General features: G+C 33.9%; 1 protein-coding gene across 1 annotated transcript in view; it reads left to right on the forward strand.

Moving 5' to 3' along the window:
* Positions 1-19,321, forward strand: part of LOC126818227 (GRAM domain-containing protein 2B) — a 71,514-nt gene that overhangs the window by 14,885 nt on the left and 37,308 nt on the right. Inside the window, exon 2 of the mRNA XM_050545516.2 lies at positions 12,047-12,268. Coding sequence (XP_050401473.1) covers positions 12,047-12,268 — 222 coding nt within the window. The remainder of the gene's footprint in view (positions 1-12,046; positions 12,269-19,321) is intronic.

Raw genomic sequence — 19,321 nt, forward strand, 5'->3', positions numbered from 1 at the left:
ATAATGTCCTTATATTATAAAAGGGAAGAGAATAGCACAGATTTTCTTAACCCAATATTCTGTCTCTGTTAATATAATTTTATATAGAGCATGATGAGTAGGGTACTATGGCTGAGTTATAATGTTTTAAGAGAAAAGTTGGGAATATTCTATACCAGTGTGAACAAGCCAACAGTGAGGCCGAAATAAAAAAAACAGATGGCACATATTAATTAATTGCACATTTATCTTTTTCAAAAGTATCGAGTAATCGAACTGATTATCTTTGCTTAGTCTAAGCATAAAATGTTCACTATCAAACTCAATTTTGAAGTACCTGGTAGTGAGTGAAACTATACACTGTTTCATCACTCACCATCAGTTAGAATCAAAGTTATCTTGTCCCAAGCATCAACCAAAGAAATTGTTTGGCTCTGCTTAGCTTTAATGGGAAATATTAATCATTCGCCTAATGAACATCTATACCTCAATTAAAAGCAGAATTGTTATTGCTTATCGCTACTTAGCCTAAGCAGAAAATTCTCATCATCGAACTTAGTCATGTATTGATATAATGAATCTATACTCAGAATTTCATCGCTCTCACCCATTTAGAACCATTTATCATATCACAACCTGCATAGGTATTTGCATTTCAATATCCCCTACTTTTTTTGAAGACTATATATATATACAGACAAGAAGCCTCTTGATTTTTTAAATGATTACCGATAGCTCAAACAGCTCATGTTTTCATCTGATTGATTACCAGTACAAGTTTTGTATAATAAATGTAATAATTGTTAGCTCTAAGAAGAACTAGAAACCAATCAAATTTTATTTGTTTCATAGAATTGCTTCTTGGGGTTCAATGTTTTGTAAATACTCCCACTACCTGCCAAGGAACAAATATTAGACAGCCTTTGTTGACTGCTGTGGGCGTATGTTTTGTTGGCTGGAATCCTATCATAATTCAGAAAGGTCTAACCATTTTAATGCATTGATCTTATGGTTGCATTACTTTCTTTTTCACAGCAGATTTTCACGCTAAATCAAGCATATCAAAACATTTTTTCTAGATGAACAATTTGTATGTCACAATAAAAAATGAAAAATCTTATTAAAAGCAAGTGTATAGGCTTATAGTATAAGACTTTGTGATCAAAACTTATACCGGTAATCCTGGCTAAATATTTGGTGAATTGAGTATCAAGGAAGAGTATTTTGACTCATAGAATTTCCTGTATTAAGAAATAATCTAGGCTACAATCATACACAATCTAATTAGAGACAGGATAATCTTATCATCTGCTGATAACTCTGTAATACTGGTAAGACTTGGCAATCCCGGAAAATAAAATCTCAAAATCTCGTTCATCAACAGCATGGTATATAATTTAGAATCGGTGGGTTTAGTTTAGGTAATTGTAGGGAATGTATCTATATACTGATCAACTAATAAAATTTGTTAATTTATTGATCAGGCAGGGGTCTACTGTCCCCGTTGACATGTTTATGAACCAGCTTCGTTATCAGTTAGGCTTCCACTGTACAATGATCTCCCTTTTTGTGAGAATGGTGTAAAAAAAAAACGCAAAATTTATTCAATTGCTTAAATAATAATATATGTAAAATTTTCCTATTGAGATCGGGCTAATGAAGACAGGAATATCATTTAGACACAATTTCTGAAGTATCAATTACTTTAATTGTAGCTAGATTTTCATAGTAAATGTCTTAATTATTTCTTAAATATGCCTTCCCATGTACAAACTGGGTGATTTGATGATATATTTGGACTAAAAACATATTCAAACTAATTAATTGATTAAAAATTTGCTCCAAATCCCTCTCAAAACATTGTATTCTCGAGGAAATACCCCAAAGTGCCCAAACTATAAAATATCTATTTAAAGAAGCCATGTTTGTGTCACTGCCAAGTCGCAGAAGAATTTATTGCATATAAAAGATGATGATGTCTTTAATCTTTGTCCATTTAAAATAAATATCGAAGTCTAAGTAAATTCAGGGATTATGTACCCTACACTCAGAATGTGTTGTACATTTCAGTCTCTCATTTTTTCCACGTCCACTCACAGTTAAATGCTCCCTAATGAAAAGAGACCAGACAATCTACACATGCAACCATATACGTCACTTAAGCAGACAACCCTATTTGTCAGGCTGCCAATTAGTGACACCCTTACTTTTTTTCCTGTGCCCGCTCCATGGATGTTTTTCAAGGAATCCAGTATTTTTCTAGTAAGATTGGGTGTCTCTGTTTTCCATATATACCAGAAATTGCCATACTTTTGTTGAAAATAACCATCCGATAAATACTTTTGTGGGAATGTATCTTTAAGAAATCTAATTAATTAAAGTTTTAAAGAAAAAGTGTAGAGCAACGTGAAAAAATGAAAAGATTGGCAGCTTGATTATATTGATCTTCAGAAGAACAGTTTCTGTTTCAAACAATTGCTTTGGAAATAAGTTATTTTTTTTGTTTCTCAGTGATGATAACCTTCCATTATTACATGTTTTATCAGGTACTTGACTTATTCCTGTCATGTTTTTACTGATTGCCATGGTCACCATTGAGCATCTGATTATAAAGTATTATTTTGTGCTATTGTCTAGATTGATTTATTGGTGTCAAAGGTACTTTCAGAATATTAAATACCATTGTTATTCTTATCTATTGATGTATGAAGTATATTCATTAACAGATCTTTTTGTACTTCAACAACTTGATAACCATGATCTTGTCCATAACTATAACAAGTATGACGTGTGTTATTCAGTTTTTAATTTATTCATCTTAATGAATCACAACAACAGTGGTGGGTGTTGTGCGGCAGACAAAAAACAGAACTATTAAACTGTAAGAAATTATCTTATCTGGATATAAAGTGCATGTGATTCATACATCCTCTAGACACCACCATCCTATACACTGGAATATATGGTTGTCCACTTCCTTTATTGTATTTCTTCCTTGTGCATCTCTACAATTTGGTGTGTGCATCATGTTCCCAAACTATAGAAACTACTGTAGGTACAAGTATTACCAAGCTGAAAAAGATTTTCTTGTTACACTATATCTTCTGCATCCCTACATAGATTAACCCGAGAAAAGACTCATTTTCTTTATCTCCCACCATGCTGCAATATAGAATTATGTAAATTAGAATGTCAATAGTAAAGATATGAATTCCTTTTCAAATTGGCCCTAACTGACAATGTTGCATCTATTGTAGTTGAAAGAAGATTTCCAGATGTTACAGTAACAGTTGTGTTACAATGATGTAAAATTGTCTGGTACCCAGCCTGTCCCCACTTGTAATTTGTCAAGGTGCATTAGTGTATATTTTCAAATAGTTGTCCCCTGCCTTACTTAATTATGCTGAGAAGATAATGTTGACAGTCATGCAAAAACTTTCCCTAATGAGTCCTGTAAATAATTTATAGTGAAACAGTTCAATAGTGGATGGATTGTCTATAAGATTAAAACATTATTAATTATATAAAGAAGCTTATTAAAAAAAATTAGTGGTCACCTGTGGAAATTTTTCACACATTATAAACTAAAGGGTATCACTGACTGTTATTTGAGTGTTTTCTGGGGTTGTCTATTTTAAAATTAATGAAGCACCGTATTAGCTTATCAAATTTCCAGGTTCAAACATATAGGGTGGGATGGGGGTGAGGAAAGAATTATAATAGCCTAGGCCTAGGTATGATACTATGAACCTGTCTCGCATAGGTCCTCTGTTGTTAAAAAGATATTCCAACCAACATTAGCATTGATTTCATAGTAAGTATGAACAGTAAAATTAAAGGAGCTGTTCTAGTTATATTTTAGTGAATGTCTGCAGGTCTTCGATACTTTTTCAAAGAAACACAAACTCTCAGTTTGCAGGAGGGATTGGCCAAATTACTTGTTATTTACATGCTTGGATATCTATGTTGTCATCACACAATTTAACAATAAGATATAATGCCATTAACTTAAGCAAATCTACAGATCAGTTCCAATGGCTCAATGTTTTCATATTTAGGAGTTCACACTTTGATCGACATTTAAGGCTATTGGTTATCGACAATTATCTTAGCAAACGACAGGATGTTTGTGTATTTTAGGTCTTCATATTAATTTGGTTCTAAACACTACACAATCTGAAAAATTCTATTGATCATAATATTAATGTTTTAAATGTCAACCGTTATTGATTTTTTGTGAAGCGACAACTTAAGAGAGGTATGGAAAAGGAAAGTTATTATTATATACAACAAAGACTGTAATCTATTGAAGTGTTATATATGCCATCAGTGGTGATGGCAATTATATGCTAGAAGAACCAAATCTCAGTTTTCCTCATTTGATTTTATAAGGAAAACATTCTACTGGTACTAAGAAACCAAAGAAGGTATGATGGCTTTTTTGTTTGGAAATCAGAAATCATCTGTTGTAACAGGCATACATTGACGATACAACACAATTTACGACTCAGTTTTTTAGAACTTTGATGGAAATATAACAACACTTTTTAGTTATTAAATGGACAGTTGTTTAAGAGATCACTTTATGTTGAGCTGAGTTGCAAGGTACGTACTGCTTACTTTAGAATTAATCTATATCTTTTAAAACCATGTGTAATGAAGAAATAATTATTTGGAGTTGGAGACAAGCAATCACTTTGTGCTTGGATAAACCTGTCTATAACACATGGATCAGATGCAGTGACAACTTCCTGCTATTCTTTTGGTTTTTGTTATATTCTAGCAAGTATTAGAATTTGTCAATTTTTATCCAGCCACTCAATGAAAAACTGAACCCAAGTGCCCTAAAACTTAAAAAAAACATTTCCAAATGGCTCAATATTTTGAACTGAAACTTTCAGTCAAGGTAAATTGGCTATTTCTTTGCATACTCTTGTTTTGATTTGCATTCTTGAAAGATGTTTGGCTTTGGAGACCAGTGAAATTAAGAAGCATATTGAGAGATGTTCCATTGAATAAATAGGTCAAGTAAACTGATCACAAAATCAGTGAGGCGATTGTTTTCTAGCACCCAAACCTTGATAACCGGGATATGATCATTAACTGATAATTTAATATTAAGCAGATTCTAGTCTTATTAGCTATTTTTAGAGACTTCAACGAATCTGTTTGTCAGAAATGTAAGTAAAAGTGGGCCTTTAATATTCATGTGTAAACTAAATAATAATTTGAATTTAAACACTATGGTAAAATAACAGTTTATTTATTGTACACAAGGAACACAGATTTTTTAGTCATATGAATAGCAATATCAGATGTCTAAATTATATTATATACAAATGTAGACGACATCTATGATTTAAATATATAATCTGTGCTTATGAGAATTTAAATGTCTTGTTTTCCTTAGAGGCCTTTGCATCCCCTTTTTTTAGATCTTCCAAATGGTATGTGTAATAAGCCAATTCAAGAAAATGTGTGTCCTCATTTTTATTTTACAAGCCTGGAAATAAGGCACCTTTCACCGACAATGTCAGACACAGATTCAGACTTTGTCAGGCACTAAACCTCTGGTGCCTGTCATTTTTTCCAGCACTGATTTGTCAATTTTATTGATATTATTAATACATGTCTGGCACTAAGTTGAAATGTCAGTGTGTCTGACATTTTATCAAGGACATCTAAAAACGTTACTTCCAGGCCTATACAATACAGCACAAATTGCTAAAGGAAAAAACAAGTTAGTCAATTAATATTTAATATCCATTTTATTTCTGTCCAAAAATACTATAATTCTTAATTTCATAATTACAAATATTTTCTTGAAGCAGTAAAAAGAAATACCATTTAGAGACTTCAAAAAGGGAATGAAAGAGGTAATTTGAAGGATTATGAACTTGTTACTAGTCCCTTTATTCGAATCTACCTCCGTGCTATATTGCCTGATCAATTTCAATCTGACTAAAACACAGATCCTATTTCGTTTCATTTTTTTATAGTTCAAAATTTCCCTTTACTCGTCTTCACTACACTAGGATCTGGAAGAGTTGTTATATTACCGGCATTTTGGTTGAAGTGAGGGATTAGCCAATGAAACGGTCTGTTACGGCGACTTCTTGGCATGGCATGCTCGGACCTGTGGGTAAACCACTAGAAACATCAACGCTGATTGATTAATCACTGTCTGACATCATATGGTCAAAAGCCACTCGTACGACACCTCACACGACCTTCTAGTACAACATGTCAGATCTTCCTGCAGAGTAGGCCATCGAAAGTATAAAAAAAAAACCGAAACGAAATGTAGATCTGTATTTTAATCAGATTGGATCAATTTTATATTTATGTTACATGTGTAGTTACATGTAAGATGTTATCTATATAATTGTTATTGGAAACTTAAACAGGCATTATGCAAGAGCTAAATCTGCCTATTGCAGGTCTTTATTTATGCCTTAAATGTTATATAAATGATTAATTATTAATTAGACATCAATTAAATTACCAAGACTATAATCATCTCTTGATGCCGATATCATCGTATAATCTAGATTTTCAACAGATTTAAATCTGATCTGCATTTAAACGGCGGTTGATGATTTACCATAAACATGGATAATTGAGACTTTGTTTATTACAATGGTAGCAGTGACAATTGAATCTACACTAGCCTACAGTGTACATTATTGAAATGAGGATATCTAGACTCAGAGTGAAGTTATTTCAAATTTTCAACATATTCCCATTACAATTTCTATTTTTATACGCCAACATTTTCATGTGGACGTATATTGTCATCGCCCCTGTCCGTCCAGATGGATATCCGTCCACAATTTGTTGTGGACACTCTACAGGTCACAATCCTTATCTGATTTTGACGAAACTTGAAATATATATAGGTTTATCTCCAAAACTTCATAGATTATGTCCCCTGATTGTACGAAAAATCACGTTTTTAGATTGTGGATAGTCTAGAGGTCACATTTTTCATCCAATTTTGATGAAATTTGAAATGCATGTTTATAACCCAAAGATCTTGGTTCCTGTCGATATTTGCGCGTATCGGATTTTAACTTCGTTGATTGGACGTTTGAATATATCACTGTTACACCCTAATGATGGTTGAGTTCGAATTCGGACCAAAACTGTCGGACAAAATGGCTGCCCCTCTTACACAAATAGTGTAAATATATGCTATATCAAGGTTGTGGACCCTCTAGCCTGCAATATTTATTTGATTTGAATCCGATTTGCTGCTGAATGCTCATTGATGATTTAATCCAAAAATGAATATGTTTTTTATCATACCGACTTTAGTAATGATGATTGAGGCTAGGCCTAAAATTCAATTAAAGCTAATATCTTGGTTCAGAGTTAATTAATTTGACTGAAATTGTCAGCAAATTCCCTTTATTTAGTTTTTAACTATTATAGTGAGAAATGCCAGCTTTTTATATAATCTCCCATAATGCCCCTTTAATTAATAGGGAATGAAGATTTATTGACAAACAAAAAACCCAAACTGATAATTTTGTTCTGACCAAATGATTTGGTTAAATAATTATAAATTTGTTTTTATCTTGGATGTTATAAACATATCTGATCTAGGATTGTGTATTTAAGTACTTTCTCTGTATTGTCGCCAACCCCGAACAGACAGACAGACAGACAGACAAACGACAGTCACAAATATATATATAGAAGATATTTGATTATACTTACTGGTCAGTTTTGGGTTAGAAAGCAGAATCTGTCCATTACTGAGTTGTGTTTATATTTGTAATAAAAATTGGTGGACAGATTCTAAATTTAAATCTTTGTGGTGTCTCAGTGGGTTAGTCGCTAGCTCCTTACCAGGAGGCCTTGGGTTTGCTCCTGGTGTACTGTTAACTAGAATGTTCCCCAGGGTTTTCTGGCATGGTTTCCCTTGTCAGTGGTGCAGGATGGAGTGCCTGGCAAGGAACAGCATGTAGTCATTTGTATGTTACAAAACACAAGTTCCTGTGTTGTGTACATGTTGGCATGCATGTAAAAGAACCCTTGGCAATTGGAATTTGAAACAAGAGTAGGTTGTAGCGCCTGCTGTTGGGGACAAATTTCCGTCATAGCACACTACATGGCGATTGCCTGTCTTCATTAGCACATTATGTTGCAGAAAAGTAGGACATCAAACCCCATTTCATTTCTATTTTGTTCCGACTTAGATATATTATTGGTGTACAGTACATAAGATCTATTTCTTTGCTGGTTTTCTTTTCTCTATGAAGTTTGAATTCAGCCATCATTGCCAAAGGAAATGCATAATTTTGTTGATTAAATATATGTGTGTCTTTCTTTGTAGTGTTGAAATCACTCCCCTGTACTTATAGAGTTGTTAAAATATATAGATCTATTACTTTGTTTCATTTTTTTTATACTTTCGATGGCCTACACTACACGAAGATCTGACCAGTTGTAGTGGAAGGTCGCATCAGGTGTCATACGAGCAGCTTTTGACCGTATGGCGTCAGACATTGATTTATCAATCAGCTTTGATATTTCTAGTAGTTTACCCACAGTTCTGTGCACCTCACACCTAAAACTTGTTGTAACAGACCATTTCATTGGCTAATCTCTCACATCATCCAGAACGCCTGTTATATAACAACTCTTACAGATCCTAGTGCAGTAAAGACAAGTAAAACAAAATTTTGAACTATAAAAAAAGGAAACGAAATAGGATCTGTGTTTTAATCAGATAGAACAGGTTTGGACAAAAAAGTTTTTTTCCATGCATGTATAAACTATTACATATTAATCAGTGTTTTGGAATAGATAAGGTTTTCAAATCTGGGAATTAATAACAAAACATTGGTTGTTGAGACATTTTTAGTAGTACTCATTTTTAAAACCATATTCATGGTTAATTGTAAACTACTTTTAAATTTTTTTTTAAAGGTTTTACAAATTGATTCGTAACCATTCATCATGATCCTTTTTAGAAAAAAGTAATGAATTTTTAGTTCAAATTAATCTTAGATACACCTGATTATGTTTGTTAATCCTTCTCTCACGAACATATTTTATACTCTCAAATTTTAACAACATTGATGACGGACATGTTGTCCTTGGTGCTGGTGTAATTGTGCTTTTCTTTTTCAAACAGAGAAACTTGGGAAAATGTCAGAACTATGCAAGTTAACCATGTCAATGTTAATATTTCTACTGTGAATAATTATGGTATGATTGATATTTAGATGCATATTAATGCAATGAACAAGTTTCCGGGAATGGGAAACAATGTGAATTTTGGAAAATCAAGCTCTCTTTATGTGTTTAAATCATTTTTTACATTTGCAGATTACCTGTAGCTTAAAGTGAAGGTATATGTCTTCATCGTTCAAGTTCATGATTATATAACCATAGACTGGAAAACATATTGTCTATACATGTAGGTTGTATATGGCATATTTAAGAAATTCATGTTTTGCTTCTTCAGGATCAGAATTTTCTTCCTCATCACTTCATCCAGCAATCTGATTAAAACACAGATACTATTTCGTATCGTTTTTTATAGTTCAAAATTTTGTGTTACTTGTCTTAACTACACTAGGATCTGTAAGAGTTGTTATATAACCCACTTGCTGGATGATGTGGGGGATTAGCCAATGAAACGGTCTATTACGGCAAGTTTTTGGTGTGAGTTTCAGGGAACTGTGGGTAACTTGCTAGAAACATCAATGCTGATTGGTTAATCAATGTCTGACGTCATAGGGTCTAAACCCGCTTGTATGACCTCCCACTACAACTGGTCAGATCTTCAGGTAGTAGAGGCCATCGAAAGTATAAAAAAAAAAAACGAAATATAGATCTGTATTTTAATCAGATTGTTCATCCAGTTCTTGGCCAATAAAAGGTTTCTGATAGATATTGTTTAGACAGAACCCCCACCCCATTTGGACACTGCATGACATATGGCAGTCTTCATTAGCCAAGTTGGAGCACAAAAGTAGGACATTAAACCGCAATTCATATCATTTCTCATCTAGACATGAGTATAAGTATTTCCTAGCTATATATAGGACGTTCAAAAATAAATATACCAAGACCAGTCGATGATCAAGCTTGCAAGAGTGCATGTCGCTAGGCAATAGAGGACCAACAGATGTTGACATTTGAATTACAAATCTGTGGTTAATGATATATAATAATTACATATAACTTATTTAATATATTTTACGTTTATTAAGCAATTTGAGTCTATAATTCTATACTTTCAGATAGAAATAAATATTTGTCAAATAGATGACCTAATTATGTTTAATGGAACACTTCTTTAAATCATTAAGTTTTTTCTACACCAGATGAAATAATGGGGGACGGGGAGGTGGTAAAAAAATTAATGTTCAGTGGCAACAAATACATATGGTAGACTATAGTTTACTTAATGTACATAATGAATATAGTTACAGATGTCCAAATAAACCCGTATGGTGTACTAGATGACCTACACAATTTATGCAATTAATCATTACAAACTTCATCTGATCAGAGACAAGATTCTTAAGGGACACAAATTTAATGCTTGAATTCACATAACCTCTATTTCAGAGAGAAACAAGAAGGCTCCTCATTAAAATAGACAGTGATTGATCATAAAAAAGTGATTGGAATCAAAATATCTGGGCACAGTTACATAAAATAAGCCAAAGGGGACCATTTTGCCTTCCTCATATTGTGAGCGCAACAGAGATAGCTAGAGGTGTTTGATTCTGACCCAAATCTAAACAGAATCTGATCCGAACTTGCCTCTAGATTGTTATTTGAAGTGATGATGATGCATGTTTTGAATCGAAATAACTTACCTGCCAGAAATGTTGACGTTTAATTTTAACGTTTTGTTTATTGTTCAATTCACTACACTCTATTTTCCATTCACATATTTAATGACATTAAAAAATTTTGTCAACATAAAGACTATGTAAAGTTTCTTATTAGATTTATTGGATTTTGTTTAATATTGGAAATATATTACTAAAGGCAGGGCAAGGCAACTTTTATTTTTGAGGGGGTTGGATGGCCGAATGGTTAGCACGTGCACGCTGTGCTGTATCATACGGTCTGTCATTGAGTCAACTGGCGGGGTTTCGATTCCCTGGTTGTACGTGACAAGGAGTAGGGTTGCCTGCCCAACCTCGTGGGTTTTGTCCGGGTCCTCCGGTTTCCTCCCACTGCCAAAGACCCCTATGTGCAAGCGAATTATTGAAATAAAATTGAACCATGTGTTAGTCCCAAAATGACCTAGTTTGTGTCGAGTGGATGTTAAACCCCATCTCTCTCTCTCTCTCTCTTTATTTTTGAATTTATTTTGTGTGACATATTGAAGAACACTATTGATTCATTATCAATTTCATAATTCAAATTTCTCTTTTTCGAATCAAATTGTTTGGGATTGGAGGATGTCTAGCAATTTTCGATTCTGGATCTGAACAAACAAAATATATGTGGATTATATCAGATATGAGATGGATATTTTTTGGTTCTGTTCAATTTAAGTTTTTTCATTTGGTCACCCTGATCTGTGGACACCTCTAGTTCCTAGTAGTCATTCAGTCAACTGGCGTGGTTTCGATTCCCCGGTTTTAGGTGACAAGGAGAAGGATTGCCTGTCCAATCTTGTGGGTTTTCTCCGGGTCCTCCAGTTTCCTCCCACTGCTAAAGACCCCTACACGCACACAAATTGTTGAAATAAAATTGAACCATGTGTTAGTCCCAAAATGACCCAGTTAGGGTTGAGTGGACGTTAACCCCATTTCTCTCTCTCTCTCTCTCTTGTTCCAGTACTCCTGGGAGTAACTTATAGAAGGAAAAGCAGTTTGATATTCGTTCAAAAGTAAATGAAAAATAGTCAGTACAACAAATCTTACATTGAGAACCAGATGGCCAGACAATTTATTGATAGGATTAATTAATTACATGTATGTTATTATCTGATTAATTAGTGGATGATGTTGGCTGTTTGTCAGATTGATGATTACAGTCATGGAGTAGTATCGAGTAAGTAATAATTATGTCTATGTTTTTACAGAGCTATTGGAATTTACTCAGCTACACGACAGACAGATGCCAACAATCTTACCGATAGGTCTTTCAAGCATGTAAACAAACCAATTCAAACCACACGATCAGTGGCAGTAAAGAAAGTTAATTGGAGGGATGATGACAATATGAGACTCCGACGCGTCAATTCAGAACGGTTTACACATCGCATAAAACCTGAAAATGTTCCTGAAAATATTCCTCAACCAAGGTTTGTACATATTTCGTTTCTAAATTCACGATTCCATCAGTATAAAACAATTTGATTAGATTAAATTGGCCAATTTTGGTGACCTGAAACAGGTTAGATATCTACCACCCTCTTTGTTTACATTGTAATTTACTTTAATTACCGAAAACTCAAGTGCTGACTTATTTACAGTAAGTTCTTTTGTGCCAGCATTCTACAACTTATTAAAAACCACAACTGTAAATTAATGCCATCTTAATTATCCCCTTTTCCAGCTTTCAAATCCCTAGAAAAATTTTGATGATTTTCAAAACTAGCTCTGACTGGTCAGTGGCCAGTGCCTGACAAGAAAATATGTGTCTACTTGTTCTAATGGGATGAAAGACTGAGATTATGTGTACAAATTGATTGTGCAAGTAAAATATCCCTTGGCAGTTTGAAATTTGGAGAAAAAAAGCACCTTGTAGGCAAATATGCCACTGCACATGTACTGTAGAAATACAAATTATTGTATATGTTAAGACTCAAAATGACTGAACAAGACTTTCACCAAAGGGCACAATTATATGTAAAAAAAACTTGACATGACATTACAGCCCTTTGGAATCAATCATTAAACTTTATAAGGTACTATTTAAAATTGGCAAATTGGCCAATCTGTTGTCCATAGTCCATTAGCTTTTATATTTTCAATAGTTTCTCAACAAACTATGTTAGGGATGAAGGTTTAAAGGAAGTATATAGATTTGTTATTAATCAATATTATACTTACATACATCAAAAGTTAACATACCAAAGTTTTCCAATTTGGCCTCATTCCAGTATAGCTGTTGAATACCAATACTTTCCTAAATAAGAGAGAGAGAAATGGGGTTAAACGTCCACTCAACACAAACTAGGTCATTTCGGGACTAACATACAGTTTAATTTCATTTCAATAATTCGCTTGCACGTAGGGGTCTTTAGCAGTGGGAGGAAACCGAAGGACCCGGAGAAAACCCACGAGGTTGGACAGGCGACCCTACTCCTTGTCACATACAACCGGGGATTCGAAACCAAGCCAGTTGACTCAATGGCAGACCTTATGATACAGCGCGCACGTGCTTACCATTCAGCCATCCAACCCCCCCTTTCCTAAATAAAATATATAGAGAAATAAAACATAATTACCTTTTTATATGATCACATTGCTGCCACCACTGTTCGTAAATCCATCATCCACAATATCTTTTGATCACTCTACATTTATACAAGTGGTTACCTTGCAAGATATGTCCATATTTTGCAAGAGGTGAACAGGCTAAAAAAAAAAAAAGATTTTGCATACAATCAGGGGCCATAATCCAGGATGTTACAGCCCGATATGCGTCAATATTGAAAGGAACCAATATATTTGGGATATAAACATATGTTTTATGGTTTATCAAAAGCTAAAAACGTGATTTTTAGTACAATCAGAGGCCTTAATCTAGAAAGTTACAGTTTGATATGGGCTAATATCAAAAGGAACCGATATCTTTGGGATATACACATAAATTTCATCAAAATCGGATAAAAATTGTGACCTCTAGAGTGTCTACAAGCTAAAATCGTGATTTTTTTGTACATAGTCCACGAAGTTACGGTCTGTTATTGCCAATATTGAAAGGAACCAAGACCTTTAAGAGATAACCTATATTTTAAGTTTCGTCATAATTGGATAAAAATTGTGACCTGTAGAGTGTCCACAAACAAATTGTGACTCTGTGATCATTTGCAACCATGGAGACCATAGCACGTTATCTGTTGTCTCCACCACGCTTATGACGATCTTGACGCACTCTGGGACCATTTTCTGTCGCCGTAGCAGCCCAGTAAGTGCGCCACCCCAGTCTGACAAGGGTATTAGTGAATCTAAGAATAAACAATTTTCATTACTGGTAATGATCTCTAGAGTTCTTGCCCTTGCCCACTTTGCAGAATCTTGTGACCCCTCAAGCAACCAAATTCATTCTGTGTGAAATTTATGTGCATTTTTTAAATTATAGACCTGAAAAAGCTTTTTGAATTTTCCCAATTTTCGTTCATTAGCTATTGTTCTTGCTCACTTTTTAGTATCTTGTTAAAGCTCTTGCAACAAAAGTTATTATCCAATCTGAATAAAATTTATATGCATTGTTTAGTTTAGCATTGAACTCAACACTATTGCCTGTGCACACTTTGTTAATGCTCTAGCAACAAATGTTGATCTGCCAGATATGATATATCTATATGCATTGTTTAGATTATTGAAAATATTTGCATTGTACACATAACCATAGAATTAAAGATTATCCAGTCCCAAATGATTTATATAAAGAGTAAGTGATATGTTAAACATCCTATAAAACATCTTAGCTATTGTAAGCGTATATATGTTTCTTTGCCTGTCCCCCTATCTTTGGAAAGGCTAATCTATAAGCTTTGTTGTCCTTAATCTTCAATGAAATGAAATTGGGGTTTGACATCTTACTTATCTGCATCAACTGTGATTATGAAGATGGGATTACTCCTGCAGTGTGCTATGAGGGAAAGTTTGCCCAGACTACAGAGCTACAGCCTACTTTTATTTTCAACTCTCAGGGGATCTTTAATGTGGTGCCGATGGTATACATGGGCCTTGGTTTTTCATCCTATTCAAACAACTAGAGGTTTTTCTTTGCTAGGACATCCATCCTGCATAACTGAAATGGGGAAACCACGTTGGAAAATCCGGCTGAAGAACCTCCTAGCCAACACAGGAAGCAAACCTATGAACTCCTGGTTAGTGAACAAACACCATACTCACCAGGCCATCATGGTTCCCTATTCTTATTGTTACAATGCTAATAAAAGGAAACAAAATAGCCATCAAAAAGGCTAGATTACTTTTTAATGATTCATGAAACAGTACAGTTTTGAAATATTATCTGCATATATTGATTTTTTTAAATTGAAATGCCTTAATGAATATTACATGACGAGAATGTTCTAGTAATTTGTTTGTTGTATGTCAGAGTCCAGAGGAGTATATTTTATAACCATGTCTATATCTTATCTATATTGGTTGTATGTAGATATCATATATGCTTGTTAATAATTAAAAAGACGAGCGCAGGATTTATATCCCATGTGACATAATTTTATATACAAAATGTCAATGAATAAATAAATATATTTTTCTGTTGCATTAAACTGATGAATGGGAAATAAATTATTCAACATGCCAGAAATCAAATACATTATTCAGCATACAGATCAATCTCACAGAATGTGAGTATCTTTCATCTGATACACTGTACCAAGTTTATAGTCTGGCCTAGCTATATTTGATAAGGGATACTGGAAATAATTCCTTAAATTTGGTATTTAGTAAGGTTCTAATTTTTTAGGTTTGTAATGGAATTGTTCTGAAATGAGCATACAATATTCAGCACTATCCAAACCATTATCTCTCTTCATTCAGTAGTTTTGAATGTAACCCTGTTCAACAGCCTAGGACAAACTATTATAAAACATTTTAGTTACCGTAATATTTTTATACATCACTTTTCTTTTCAAGTTGTGGGTTGGGTGGCAGAGTCGGCCCTTGTTATTATCTCTGCAAGTCAGAAGAGTTTTCTTTGGTACTCGAGTTTACTAAGTTAGTCTCAAAATGACCTGGTTACTCTCAAGTGAACATTGAACTCAATTTCTTTCTTTCTGAATTGGGTATAGATTGTGAACATTTAAGTTAATAATCAAGAAATATGCAACTATAGGAGTTTACAGGCTGTGTGTGATGTTGGATCAGTATGATTTGCAAATTTCTAAGAATTTTTTTTCTTTTAGAGACAGCAGGGTCCTCTAAAGAGAGAAGTGGGGTTTAATGTCCACTTAACACAAACCATGTCATTTCAGGATATAACACACCTGCCGCCATCTTCGTGTTTTTCCAAAATCTAATTGATTGACCTGTTTTTAATCCGATTGAATCCAAGCCGGGAGATTATTTAGCGTTGATATTTTGATTTTGTTTTGTTAATTAACTGTAAAAGATACATTATGGGAGATTAGTTAAAAACTAGATAATGTAAAGGCATTACTTAAGTCGGTACATAAAAAACAGTTTTGATTATCCATGTTTTGATTTAATCATGAATGAGCGTTGAGCAGCAGATCGTATTATAATCCAGTAAATATTGCAGGCTAGCGCTGACATCGAGAGTTGATTATGCTCTGGATAAGTTAATTAATTTCTAATTAATAATTTAGATAACATTTCAGGCCTAAAGAAAGACCTGCAATAATATATGTTTAAGTAATCAATCTAAGTACATAATATAATAATTATTAGCATGGAATTTTGAAAAATGCAAATCATGCACCATTAGTTAAGGAACTTATGACTATATTTAGTTTACAGTAAATATCTGGTAAAAAATGCGCCTAATACACCGAAGAATATGGTAGTAAGCAAATCAAAGCCGTTGATGACAACTGTGATAAAATTATCTGATATTACTTCATTAATCATTGGTATCATCACACGTAACACCCCTCAAAGATATAAAATAATCAACAGTGATTAATTAGATAGTTGGCGATATAACTATCTTTATGACATTAATACTTTATTTACATCTTTCGTATTTTTCAATATATATTTGTATGTATGTTTATGGAGATGTGTCTGTTCTCCAATCCAGCTTCTGTAAAAAAAAATAATAACTGGAATGAAATTATCTGATATTGGCATCTTCTTTGTTAAAGTGTAGGAACAACTACAGGTCATATTAATTTCAATTTGTGTCAATCCCCATGTTTTACAGTAGTTACTATTGATTTCAAACTGCCACCTTTATGCAATTATTGAAATGTATTTTGGTTTGTATCAAGTATCGCTAATTATTATCTAAATAACACTTTCCAGGCCTTAATTTTATGTGGCCATAAGGTCTAGCTCTAGTGTCTATGAATTGTATGCGACAATGAGTAGAGTCCTCTGCATAACCCTTTTCTGACTGAAATTAAAATGTACCAGGTTAGTCTCGAAATAATCTAGTTAGTATTTAACTCTCCCCACTCCATTTCCCTTTAATTTGTTTATAATTTAACTCATCTATTTATTGAAGCTATATAATAACACCATAACAAGATATGCCTGTATACTGTTTCAAGAGATTTGTTGGTATAATATTACTGACAATGTTGTGTGTCACATATCTACTTGTATACATGTCCTGAATGAAACACAAAATCAGCTCATCAGATATTGGAAATGAAATGAAATGAGGTTAAACGTCCTACTGTTCTGCTCCTACTGGGCTAATGAAGACGGACATGCGTCATGCTATGAAGTAACACCGTTCGGCTTTCAGGGAATGTAGCTCGTCGACGTGTGTTCTCCAATATCAGAAATGAATACAAATTCTTGGAATGGATCTTCAACACTTTATTTCTGGAGCAAATAATTAACATCAACAATTTAACAACTTATAATTTCATATATATATCGGACCTCCAACTAGTATGTGCCCTAAGCTGGTGTCTCCAACTAATATTCTCATCTAACATACATTTGTCTATTTATACAAATCAGTTACTTAGAAAGTGTTGACATAAACATATAATTATTGAAGGATTAAGACTTAAGGCATTTAAAACAATAGTTAGATGAGACTTAACAGATCAACCACTTTAGTTGCCAGCCTGTCATAATTTGACTGACAGGTTAATTGCTGCCTGCCTCTAATGACTAACCAAGCATTAATGAAAATTAAAATATAGATTTGAAATTTAAAACAGAATTGAAAAATAATAAAATAACATATGACCTAGACATCGGTCATAGTAGTATGAGGGATATTTTGCCCGGACAGCGGCGCTACTCATCAGATATTGGAAGAGCAATCTTTGATTTTTATAAAGTTAGGTTGCCAGGCAACGAAACATTCGCCCACAGCAACTAAATCGTCCGGGCAGTCAACAAGGGTTGTCGCATATTTTTACTTTTTTCGGTAATGAAACATTTATAATACACTAAAATCTGATTAAGAGCAACAACTCACGAAGTAATTATCAGAAAACTATTAGAATTTGTTTGGTTTTTATAAAGTTCTGCCCCATGCTAACGTTTTGTATGCAAAGCTTTTAATATCATGGATTTAACTGTTCAAGTCATAAAAATTCATTGAAAATCAATATACTTGTTCGTCTCAAGATCTTAAACTCTGTGTATCAATCTGAAGTCAATCGGATGATAACTTAAGGGCCATAACTCTGGCAGTAATTATCGGAAATCGCTGAAAATCAATAGGCTTCTTCGTCTCATGACCTTAAACACTGTGTATAAATTTAAAGTCAATTGGATATTAACTTTGGCCTTTAGAGCGTCCACAAGATTTTTTGAAGTGATCAAGGGCCATAACTCTGGCAGTAATTATCGGAAAATCGTTGAAAATCAATAGGCTTCTTCGTCTCATGACCTTAAACACTGTGTGTAAATTTAAGGTCAATTGGATATTAACTTTGGCCTTGAGAGCGTCCACAAGATTTTTCAAAGTGATCAAGGGCCATAACTCTGGCAGTAATTATCGAAAATCGCTGAAAATCAATAGGCTTTTTCGTCTCAAGACCTTAAACACTGTGTATAAATTGAAAGTCAATCAGATATTAACTTTAGCCCCTAGAGCGTCCACAAGCAATTGTGGACGCCGGACCGCCGGACGGGGGCGACGACAATATACGACCACATTTCAATGTGGGCGTATAAAAAGGTTAATCACTGGAACCGGGTCGACAATAGGCCAAGTGTGGCATGGGCCCCAAGGCCATCACATCGTGGCGCCACACAACAAATGTTAGTCGCGTAAATGCATTGAATGTAGGCTTCATCTGAAGAATTCTGGGTGATTCAAAGTAGAGCCCACATCATGTTCCCCCCAGATTGACGTCTCTACTTAGCTTAAGCAGAAAAGATTTATTTCTGGCGACGTTTTGACAAGGGATCTCTCATCTTCATCAAGCAAAGAATTTGCTTGATAATGACGAGAGATTCTTTGCTTGATAAAGATGAGAGAATCCTCGTCGAAGCGC

This window comes from Patella vulgata, chromosome 4 (assembly GCF_932274485.2).
Source record: "Patella vulgata chromosome 4, xgPatVulg1.2, whole genome shotgun sequence".
In the NCBI taxonomy this organism is placed as follows: domain Eukaryota; kingdom Metazoa; phylum Mollusca; class Gastropoda; family Patellidae; genus Patella; species Patella vulgata.